This window comes from Mytilus californianus, unplaced genomic scaffold (genome assembly GCF_021869535.1).
Source record: "Mytilus californianus isolate M0D057914Y unplaced genomic scaffold, xbMytCali1.0.p SCAF_1, whole genome shotgun sequence".
Classification (NCBI taxonomy): Eukaryota; Metazoa; Mollusca; class Bivalvia; order Mytilida; family Mytilidae; genus Mytilus; species Mytilus californianus.
Window position 1 is genome coordinate 41579173 of NW_026262581.1, and position 12186 is coordinate 41591358.

The 12186-nt window shown below is 31.7% G+C and overlaps 1 protein-coding gene across 1 annotated transcript in view; it reads left to right on the forward strand.

The window, feature by feature from the left end:
- Positions 1 to 12186, forward strand: part of LOC127701525 (apolipophorins-like) — a 44892-nt gene that overhangs the window by 10474 nt on the left and 22232 nt on the right. Inside the window, exons 10-20 of the mRNA XM_052205424.1 lie at positions 642 to 791; positions 2193 to 2336; positions 2688 to 3119; positions 3692 to 4029; positions 4852 to 5034; positions 5825 to 6086; positions 6407 to 6554; positions 8096 to 8353; positions 8719 to 8982; positions 9648 to 9894; positions 11481 to 11712. Of these exons, the coding sequence (XP_052061384.1) occupies positions 642 to 791; positions 2193 to 2336; positions 2688 to 3119; positions 3692 to 4029; positions 4852 to 5034; positions 5825 to 6086; positions 6407 to 6554; positions 8096 to 8353; positions 8719 to 8982; positions 9648 to 9894; positions 11481 to 11712 (2658 nt within the window). The remainder of the gene's footprint in view (positions 1 to 641; positions 792 to 2192; positions 2337 to 2687; positions 3120 to 3691; positions 4030 to 4851; positions 5035 to 5824; positions 6087 to 6406; positions 6555 to 8095; positions 8354 to 8718; positions 8983 to 9647; positions 9895 to 11480; positions 11713 to 12186) is intronic.

The window sequence follows — 12186 nt, forward strand, 5'->3', positions numbered from 1 at the left end:
CAAAAACACCGAACTCGAAAAAGGAAGTCCATAAAAACTGTAAAAACCTCGGATTTTGTAGATGTTATCATTTTTCAAAAAAAATAATGTTTCATTTCTTTTCTGGTAATTGACTTTGCAATTAAACAAATTCACGAGTTGAATCTGTTAACCTTGACCATTGGTTATATTATTCTGTGTCAACGAAGCTCACTCATTGGCAATACATTTAACCTGGTAGCTGTATAAGAGGTCACCTCATTATTTACATGATTAACTATATCTCTACATATATTTAATACAACTGTCAAATGATGAGTTTTTATAAGAAATGAAGTATCCCTAATAAAAAAGCAGATATGAGTTTATGTCATTATTGAAAATATGCTAGTAAAACGATTTTTATGTTGGATCCAGGATTTCAGGCTAGAGGTGGCACCAAAACATATCTCACCTGTATGATACAATAAAAAAAAACATATCTCACCTGAGCTTACCAAGCCATGAAAAGTTTTTGTAATAGAAAAATACATTTTTATACATTTTTGACAACCTTCACTGTAAGCATGCTGGATGGAACTGCTTTTAAATCAATTCTGCTATAAGACTGTACCACTGAATTAAGATCAATTGATGAATTTGAATTTCAAAATCTATTTTAGGTGATAACCAGCTTGAGAGCAATTGGTAACATAGAATATGCTGACAGATTGGTTTCCACAGTAAATGCATGTATTCAGAAGAAAACCAATGAGATGGAAATCCGTGTTGCAGCTGTAGAAGCATATAGAAGAATGTCTTGTGGTGCTGATGTAAGACACAATACTTGTCAATTAATATACCAACACCTCTTTATAATGAATCGCTATGGTGGTCTCATGGTACATATGTATCTTGCTCACCTTCAGAGTGGGAGGTATTTAAGGTTTAATCCCCAGTCAAGTTAAACCATAGATTTGAAAGTTTATAGATTTGCTTTCCCTTCTTTAAGCACTGGGCATTAAGGAGTAAGAATAGAGACTTGTCTACTCTGAGTTCATTAATACGTCTTGTTAGGATGACTTTTATTCGTATGGGCTTAAATTGTGAACTAAAATGTTAAAAATCTAGCTCAATGTGTCAGTTTAGTAAAAAGCAGGGTTCAAACTATATCAGATTAGTGTGTTCACGTCCTGAAATGTATGTCACCATTGGATGTTAATCACAAATCCATCCATCCATACTAAAAAAATATGAAAAATAAAAAGAAGGCTTTACACTGTACTTACTTACTTAGTCCTCTTTGTGCATACTTGCACATGAGGCCATCACCAAAATCCTCCACTGCTGCCTATCTTGTGCCTTTCTTGCTGCCTCTCCCCATGTCATGACTTCTCAGTTGACTGTCTATTTTGCGTCGCCATGTTTCTTTTGGTCTTCCTCTCTTTCTTTTCCCATCTGGTGTCCGATTGGAGGCTATCTTTACTAAATCATTTTTGTTTTTGCGTAAAATGTGGCCAAATCCATTTCCAACGCCTTTCTTTAATTTCTGCTCTTATTTCTCTTTGTAATGTTAACATATATAGGTCTTTATTGCTGATGGTTTTTTGGCCAAAAGAACTTGCAGATTTTATGAAAACGTGTGTTACGGAATGTTGATAGTTTGTTGAAGTAAGATTTTATCACCCTCCAGACTCGGTTCCATATAGCAATGTCTTTATCTTGAAATGATGTTAGTTAGTAGAAGCATGACAACTTAATATTCCTTCGTCTGATAACTTATTTGAAACAAATTTATGATGTTTCTGTTGAAGTAAAACTGAAATCTTTGTTACTTGAAAAGATAAAACTATGCAGCCGTAAAGAGCTACCATAATTTGACCTCTTTATAGAATAATTTTCAATGGAATAGTTTTTATTACTGTAAATTCAGAAATTATTGCAAGGTTTTTATTATTGCGAATAATGCGACAGGGTTAGTATTGCAATAATAAGAACTCTCATTCTGGTATCTGATGCATATATCTGTATGCATCTTTTGCTGAACTCGCAATAATTAATCTTGCATCTATGTCCTTTCTTCAAAAATCGCAATAATAAATGCACACAATAATTTCTGAATTTACAGTATACAATGTATATAATTTTTTATTTTCTTAGATAAACAATTTAATTTTTCTGTAAAGAGGGGATTTGAAAGAATCAGATTTTAGGATTTTGTTATGTTGTTTCAGAGAAATAATTTGATGATACTGTACAGAGATGATTCAGAAGATTCAGAACTAAGGATTACAGCCTACATACAGATGATGAAGTGCCCAACAGACAACATCTTATCCCAGATCAAGGAAACTCTTGCGAATGAAGAAGTTAACCAGGTATTATATACTGTCTAGATTTCTAGTTCATATTTTTATTCAATTTTTATTTTTTATTTTCCTTGGTAAATAATTTTAAAATAAGATTTAGGATTAACGTCAATCAGACAGCTACCTACCAGCCAAATAAGGGCAAAAAAGAGAAACATTGAGATGTCAACATAAAATCATCTTTGGTGAACTAGTGTTTATACCATGTATCAAGTTCTGAATTGCCCACATTCTAATGAATCAAATATCTCATAACAATACAAGTTTTCTTCAATTTGTTTTTTTTAGTTAAAAAAATATATATGAGAAGTAATGAGTTTTGATTGGTTACTTGTCTCACAAAAACATTTCTGTCTATAGGTTGGGAGCTTTGTATGGACACATCTAACCAATCTGATGGAAACCTCATTAGTTCACAAACAAAATATTCAAAGGATTCTGGAGGATGAGGTTCTAAAGAAAGAATTTGACCTTGACAAGAGGAAGTTCTCCAGGAATTATGAATGGTCTTATTTCTCCGAAAGAATGAATGCTGGTGCTGGATTGGAAAGTAACCTTGTATGGTCACAAAAATCTTTTGTCCCTAGATCTGCTATGGTTAACTTAACAGTTGACTTATTTGGACATTCTGTTAACTTGTTTGAGCTTGGAGGACGTGTAGAAGGGCTTGAGAAAATCCTTATAGAAAATTTTGGACCAAAAGGATCCTTTGGGGCTAAACAGGACCTGGCACCAGAACAGAAGTTGAGCAGAGATGTTGATTTCAACAAAGTTGGAAGAATAAGTGAAAAAGTAAGTCGAGAGACAATTTCTAAATGTCAACAACCTTTGAAAGTTTGTTCTGTTTACATATAAAAAAAGTGGAAATGCAACCAAATTTTTATTCTTAAGGCAGGTATCAATTGGGCAATATTTCAGATCTTATAAATTTTTTTATGCATTTTGAACTCTTTGGCCTTCATCTGAATATTAAAGAAAGATATATGTAGTATTTATAATTTCAGAAATACCATAATTTAAATATACTAAATAACATCTATAAATGTATACTATAGAATACACATAAAAAGTGCTGTTAATGTGCATTTTTTTCACATTAAATTTTTATTTCCCAAAATCTGTTGTAAGAATTTTGTTTAAAAATGAATTACGTTATTGCTATGAACATTTCTGTTTTATTGATAAAAATTAAAATATATAACAGATTCATTTTTACACTAAAAATCAGTTAAGTTTCAACATGCAGTGCAATAAAGGGTCAACTTAATGAGGTTTTATACCATGTAGATTAATTTCTAAAACATAATGTGCATCTGGTGAAATAAAGTTTGTACTGTTTAATGTTATTGTGACATTTGTTTTAGCTGGACAAGACAGAAGATGAGCTAAAAGGATCAGTATTTATGAGAATGTTTGGAAACGAGATCAGTTACTACAACACAAAACAATCCTCAGATAACAACATTGAAAGCAAACCATTTAATTTCCTGGATTTGTTCATGAACTTAGCCAATGAACAAGAATTTTCACAGAAAATGTCAAAGATGTTACTAGATAGCTCCATCATAGTACCAACTGTTACTGGACTGCCACTTAACTTGAAGGTTATTGCCACATCAACTATTGATCTCAATGCTAAAGGAAAAATGGATTTTAGAAGTCCATCAAAAAGTATTGTCTTGGAAGGATCCATATCACCAAGGTTTGTTATATCTGTCATATAGATGTGTATTTCTTCTCTCCAGGCACTCCGGCTTTCTCCATCAATAAAAACTGACAGCCAGGAAATAGCACAATAGTGCCGAAAGTGGTGTATAAACACAAATCAGTCAATCAATAGTTGTTTATTTCAACTTGTCAGAAAGGACATGGCTTCTTTGTAGGATAATGCACATTTGGGACTCATTTCACAACCACTCTTACAATGAAAATTAGTAAGTTATACTGATTTGTTATGAACTTTACAATTTTTAATTTGACATAAGATTTTTGGTGAAAAGGGCTACAGCAGTTTAGATTTCACAGTCAAAATTTTTTCAAAGACTTTAAAAGAACATTTAATTCAAGTTAACATCAATGAGATGGCAACCTTACAGCTTAAGTACACCAGATATAGAGTCATCAATGGTGAATAAGTGTCCACAACAGGGCTCCACAATAAGGCTTGTCTTGTATCAGAAAAAAATTTGGTCAGACAACAAGTAAACAAGTGAAATATATATATATATTACTGACCAATGCTATGATAATGCAAATATATTAATAAAAACAACGAAAACTTGAATTATGATTCTTTTATTAAAACATCATTACTTTGTCAAACATTCAGAGAATTTATGAAGCTTAAGCAGCAGATTTTTTTTTTAGTTAAAAGATAATGTCTGAAGTAAAATTTAGACCACTCTTCCATTATGATGCAATATCCCTGGGGCTAGAAATAACAAAAAGAAATGATTTTATTCTTTGTAGATTAGAAAAAAGCAAAAAGCTAAAATCTTTAAAATTCTAATTGTTTTTATTATAGTGGGGCTGTTGAAGTATCATCTACAATGAGTATTGATGCATTTGTTACAAAGAGTGGATTAAAGATGGTATCCAACTTCCATACAAGTACTGCTGTCACAGCCAAGTTTGAATTAGACAAGAACCAAGAGTTGACAATGCTGCTTGATATTCCAAAGGAAAAGTCAGAAATCTTGCAAGTCAAGTATGTTTTATCCACTGTTATGCCTCCGCCCTCTCCGTATGGGGCATGAGGTGTTACCCTTGTCCGTCCGTCTATCTGTACATACGTCCCAAGGTTGGTTTTGGTTCTCTAACTTTAGTTTGCCTCAACCAAATTATGAAACTTATACACAACGCTTATTACCAAAACACAAATCAAGTTCGAATTTAGGTGGCGTCACTTTCACCGTTCTCCAGTCATGCCTCTTTATAACGTTATATGCAAGTGGGGGCATCATCTGTGTCTCAATTTATTTTTTTCAGTTTACCAAATGTACCATAGCTTTAAAATAAATTTCCATGCTAATTTTTATATATTAGAATTTGTATCTTTTAAAAACTGGAAGAAAATACAATGGTTATAATTCAGAAATAGTGTCATATTATAGGAATATTGCTGTTTAGTATGCTCTGTTAGTCCAGTCATATTTACAACAATGAGGTCACAGAGCAGCATAATTTACAAGGATATAAGATGAATTTCTAGATAAGTCCATTTACAGTCCACCTTGCTTGTTGCCTGGGGACAGATCTTATAAAATATAATACTGCCTGGAATACAAACATATCCAGTATCTACAAAGAAACTATGCAATAAAGTACTTTTTTTTCTTCTTTTAAAGTAGAGTAATCTTTTGATCTATGATTCCATACTGAAAGATGTCAAGACCAAGTTCTCAGCAACATCTACTCATTTTTATATTGATTAATATGAAAAAGGAATATTCATAATGAAATAGTTGTTTACATAAGTGTGTGCTTATTGAATACAGGTCACAGTTCTTTATTGTTCATGCTGGAACAGAGAAGGAACAACAGATGATTGCCAAGGACAGATTAACAAAGAGATCGTGTTCTGGAGCAACCATTGCCAGAGTGACTGGTGTAGAATTCTGTATTGATATGTCATTACCAGGAGATGTACAGAAAACTGATGCTCCACACTTCCCATTAACAGGACCAGCAAGATTTGGACTAGATGTATTCAAAAGGGACACACATACCAGTTACAAATTTGAGTTCAAAAATATCATGGTAATTAATTCATTTTAAAAAGCTTATGTTAGTGTTTATCGATCAGCAAAACTACCAGCAAGACAAGATCTACAAATAAGTCAAATTTTAATGAGATTGTTAGTAGACTCTTTATAGGAGTGATTGGCCTTAAATGACAATTTTGTGTTTTGGGCAAAAACTAAAGAAGATGGAGAGAAACTGTAAACAGAATTCTAGTCTACAATGTTGGGGAGTGTCCATTGTTAAAGATGCACATAGACCTAAGTGAGCCACACAGGCTCTTTAGAGCCTCTTATTTTTTGTTGCACAGGTCATTGATAATCTTATAAATATTTCAGAACAAGAAAAAGGCTCAAGTTATGATGTTGTATGATACACCAGGATCACAGGTTATGAGGAAGACAGGTTTCAATTTTGAAATGGATCATGAAAATCAAAAGATGGAAATGAGTATGGTTTCACCTTGGAAAACTGCACAATTTGAAGGTCAATATCAAACTTTTCGGTTAGGTCAGAATAGGCTTAATCTTCTAAAAGTTTTATTTTAAGTTTAATGTTACACATCAGTGCAGGAATATAATAGCTACCCAAACTGGTAAATTACATTGTTAGAATCTATACATTTAAAACCAAAAGTTGTTTGATAGATATCATATTTTTACTAAATATTATTTTATTATATATTAAGATAAAAGAATTTGAAAAATGAAATCTGAACCATTTTTGTTCCTTCATGAAGCTTATTTTCATTTTTCTGAATGATTTAGTACAGTCAAACCTGGGTAAACCAGACCCTGAATAAACCGGTTTCCTGTCCATTCTGCCGAAAATTGAAGTCCCATTTTTTCCACTTCAAAGTCTTTGTAAAAATACCCTCTGTAAATTGGACCCTGTGTATTCCGAATTCCAGTCTAATTATGTAGTCCAAATACTCTTAATTACATTAATTTTTACCGGTCAAAACCGGTTTGTTTAACTAATCTAACATGATAACAATATGTATCGATATGCAGTCAAAGCATAATTGTTGATACAAGATGGTTTTTCAGGATAATCAATTAGCAAGGTGTTAAACCGTGAACTTACCGTAGTGAGCTTTTAGTTTTATTGAAACACTATTAAGTTTTAATTAGAATAAATTAAAAGAAACCCTGAATATATCTCGGATAGAACTTACGTCGTAACGTTGATAAACTATTCAAATTGCGGATTAAGAAATTTACACCATGTTTTCCAAATGCTGGGTTCCCTGTTGTGAACCTCATAATTGATGACCCTGATAATGAAGAAGATCCAGATGATGACATTCCATTGTGGAGTTTATGGGTATCCTACATTGTATGACAATATTTCAATCATGTTGAAATTTTGTTTGATAAAATTCTTGCTTTTTATTCAGCTATACCAATGTAGGAAATGAACGATGGAAGTTAAACGAAAATCTGGTTGAACAATTCAAACAACGCGAGGATTCTGATGCAAATGAATACAATGAATTCAAAGTGAACGTGAAACTGACGAGTCAGAGACTGGTGCTACCGAGGCTGATTTGGCATACGATGATATGTAAAATAAACATTAAAAAATTTTTTTTTTTTAATTTGGGGAACAACCAATATCTGAAATTTCTAGAGCCAATGAATAGAATGACTCAAAACAACGATTGTGCGTAGTTAAATGGTGAAAAGGCAGGAAACACTTGTAATGTTCATGTCACAATATTTTCACACAAATCATGACATAACTTTTAATAAATAGATTATTACAGTATTTGTTTTTATTAGTTTACAATTTACAATTAGACAGAACTTTTACAACTTTCATAATATCTGACGTCACAAGTCAATTACTTCCTGTCAACACGGAAACCTAAATAAACTGACCCACTGTCCAAACCGGCCCTTTTTTTATAGTCCCATAACGGGCTGGTTTATACAGGTTTTACTGTAGTTTCCTTATTCAAAATAATATCACATTGAGAAAATTAATGTTCTAAAAAAGTGAGAAAAAATTAAAACTTTTCACAGGTGATCTTCAAAATAAAGCAAAGAGGAAAAGGGTGCTTGCAACTGTATCAGTTGATTCTAAGAAGTTATATCAAGCAGAAGCATTTGTAGCCATAATTGCATCAAAATCAGCCACAACTTATAAACCAAAGATAGAAATCATTAGACCAGATCTAGATCCTATTGTTCTTGGTGGAGATATAGTCTACAGACCAGGAAAGGTCATGACCTCTAAGCTTGTCCTCACTGGAGCAATGGAAAAACCTGTATCTTTAGACTGTAAGTCATGCTTTCTGTAAAATTGAATGAGGGCTTATAAGCCATTTTTCAGGGGCAGATCCAGAAAGTATATAAAAATGTGTATGTGTGTATTGAAGGGGGGGGGGGGGGGGGAGCATTGATTTTTACATGATTTAAAATGAATTCCAAAACAGGGGGTTTCAACTTCCAAAAAGCCCTGCTGGGTTTTATTTTGTTGTTCAATTTTTTTAAACTACCTTGGTTAAATGTACTAGCAAAATATGGAATAATTAATTATGTTGACTGTCATGAATTCCTCTTATTTATTTGTATACATAGTTGAACTAAATTATTTTTAATATGATCAATTTGTTATTCTGACTGCTGGTATTTTATTTTTGTAGTGAGTGTTAGATTTACAAAAACCCAGTATGGAATGACTGCAACTATCCTACATAGCAAAGATCAGAAATACACTGCAGATATAAACCTCGAGATGAATGAAAAACCAAAAAGAAAGCTTTATAAACCAAAAATCATATTGGCTGTTCCAGGAAAAGAGTTCATCAATTTTTATGGTACCATTGACTTCAATGAAAAGAAGGGAAAAGTTATGCGTTATGATATTATACTTGACAAAGTACTCAAACAGCCTATTAAACTTAAAGGTAGGACATTTATATCAGACACAAATTGTAATTTAGCAAATTTTCTTTTAATGGTTGAGTTCAATTGAAATTGCATAAATGGTATAAAAACTTATTAGATATTGATATTAAAACTGTAAATTCGGAAATTATTGCGATGTTTTTATTATTGTAAAAAATGCGACGGTTGTAATGGCAATAATTTAAACTCGAATTTTTTTATATGAATTACGCAGAATTTTTCTCAGTATTGCAAAAATAATAATCGCATTTTGGTCTTAAATGACAAAATCGCAATAATTTCTGAATTAACAGTATTGCCGATGTGGAAATAGCTTGAAACATGTGACATAGCTAAGTCTTTCATGATAAATATGGATTGAACTCATGAAATATTTTAAATAGCTGTTGTTAGAATTGAATAAAATGACATTTTGCAAGAAAAATGTTTCACATATAATAGTTTCCTGCATACCTGCTATAGATACAACATTATATATTACCTGGTACAATTTTTGTCCACATGTTATGTATTTATAAATTCTACAACTATGTATATATATGGTTTTAAAGTAAATAAAAGAAAATTGTTTTGTAACTCCATTATTTTGAGCTGTTTGGACATAAATTTGAATAAAATAATTGAAATAATTTATCTAAATATTTCACTCTTACTTTGTTCACAGGTGAATCCAGTATTATTGTAAAAGGTAGAAGAAATATTTATAAAGGAAAAGTATACTTTGTTGGCCCTCAGAAAATTACAACCAGAGTGCGTTACCTGTATGATAAAAAACTTAGAGCAACCACAACTTCTGTAAAATTGGACTACAATTTCCAGAAAATGTTCAAAGGATTAAAGGACAGTCTGCAGTTCAACTCTAAACTTTTAAAGAAAACTCAAAAGAGTTTACAGAGAATTGGTTTTGATTCGTAAGTTTATAGCTTTACATTTAATGGTTTGTATTTATGTTTACTCTTTAATGGTCTTAATTTGATATACACGTAATGCATGTAATAATGTACATTTTTCAGACAGGAATTCCATATTGTGTGGAAGTGCATCATTTTAGTCTTGCCTGCGACAAAAGTCCTTTTATTTGTATTTTTCATTTTTTTTAATTCATATATGGTGCTTAACAGTTGTTGTTGTTAACTACTTGAAAAAGGCTCAGTTTTTGTCTTGCCTTGAGATTACCGTGGAGATTATTTGGACCCAACCCACTCAGTCATGGTCTAATGACTTTGAAACTTTGCTTTGTTTACATGTATTAGTTTGTGGTTAGGTCAGTTTATGGGGAATCACTAGTGGTAGGTCAATGATATTTGGTATGCAGTTGTATAAGCATTGGAATATCTCATTTCCATGGAGATTATTCGGCCCTACCCCCTCAGTCATGGTCTATTGACTTTGAAACTTTTGCTTAGTTTACATGTATTAGTTTGTGATTAGGTCAGTTTAAAAGGAACTGTTAGTAGTAGGTCAATGATAATTGGTATGCAGTTGTATAAGCATTAGCACATCTCATTCCCATGGAGAACATTTGGTCCTTACCCCTCAGTCATGGTCTATTGACTTTGAATCTTTTGCTTAGATTATTAGATTACATGTATTAGTTTGTGATTAGGTCAGTTTAAGATGAACCACTAATGTTAAATCAATGATATTTGGTATGCAAATGTATTGGCATTTGCAATTTTCATTTCCATGGAGATTATATAGCCCCATCCCCTCATCATGGTTCATTGACTTTTACATAGTTTACAAGTTAATGTTTGTGTTTAGGTTTGTTTAAAGGGAAAAGTCAATGGTATTTGGTATGCAGTTGTATTAGCATTGGCATATCTCATTTCCATGGAGATTGTTTAGCCCTGTACCTTCAGTCATTGTTCATTCACTTTGAATATTTGCATAACTTACATGTTAAAGTATTGCTATTTTAATTTCACCATTTGCATTATCAAAATAACAAATAGGCGAGACATATCTCTGTGTTAACACTTTATTTTTAAAGGTAGACAAAGTAGAATGTTTATATGTTATAATTTGATGGCTTATGGTCTGAAACTTATGTCTGGCAAAAGTTACATGTCCTTGATTCCATTTTCATGGCTTATTTAAGTCAATGTTAAGTTTTTGTGCAGAGGTCACATTCTCAATTGGTCAAACATATTAAGCAACACAAATAGCTGACCACTTCTTCCCATACATAGTAGTTCACAAAACTAGAATAGTTTAACTGTAACCTTGAAATTAATCCACATTTTAGACGAAATTTTGTTTTAATACTACAATGGGCATTTCATCCAAAAAAGTCAATAATCAGCAATAATCAAAAGTCTGAGATGTATCAATTTCAAATTCTTCATTAAAAAAAAAAATGATTAAGAAACTGATCAAAGTCATTTTTATTGTTTTCAGTTAAAAGATGAATGCAAATCTCATTTTATTCATATGGAAAGGAGATATACATAGGTATTTTTCAAGTTGAAGTTAAATATAATTTTTATTTGTTTAGGAACTTGAAGTCAGCCAGATTTGCTGATTATAACAACCAACTTAAACTGAAAATTGACCATCGTCCAAACTCTAAAGTAGATGCAGATCTTACTGTGGATTATGGGAAAACCTACATGTCCAAAGTTAATAAACACAGACTGTCAATCTTAACTGCAACAAAATACAACATTAATGAGAAGAAAGGAGCTGGAATTATCAACTATAATGTCACCTTTCAACTACCAGCTGAGGTCAATATCATTTTTTTATTTTTTTGGTCAAAAATCTCAGATGAATATAATTCCTTCCGTTGTTTGTGTTAAATTTTTTTAGATCTTAGCATTCTTTATGATTGTTAATGTGAGAAAGGTCTTTAAGAAAGGTAAACTCTGGGTGTTTAATTTTAAAGACCTTGAATAAAGGGGGAGGTATGATTTTGGACCAAATTTGCCCATACATCAATGTATTTTAAGCTATTTCTGATTTGAATATTAAAATTTTGAATCATTGTACTTTTTCAAAACACTGCAGCTTTGGTTAAAAATAACTCTATGGGTTTTACAGTCATAAAATGACACTAAATTCAATAAGATTGCAAAAGTATGCAAAATCTTGACTTGACTTGCACATGCTTACAAATAATGTAAAAAACAACAGTCACTTGAAATTTGCTTAAAAAACAGACAATAATAGAAAATTATAGATTCAAGTATGATTCTAACTAC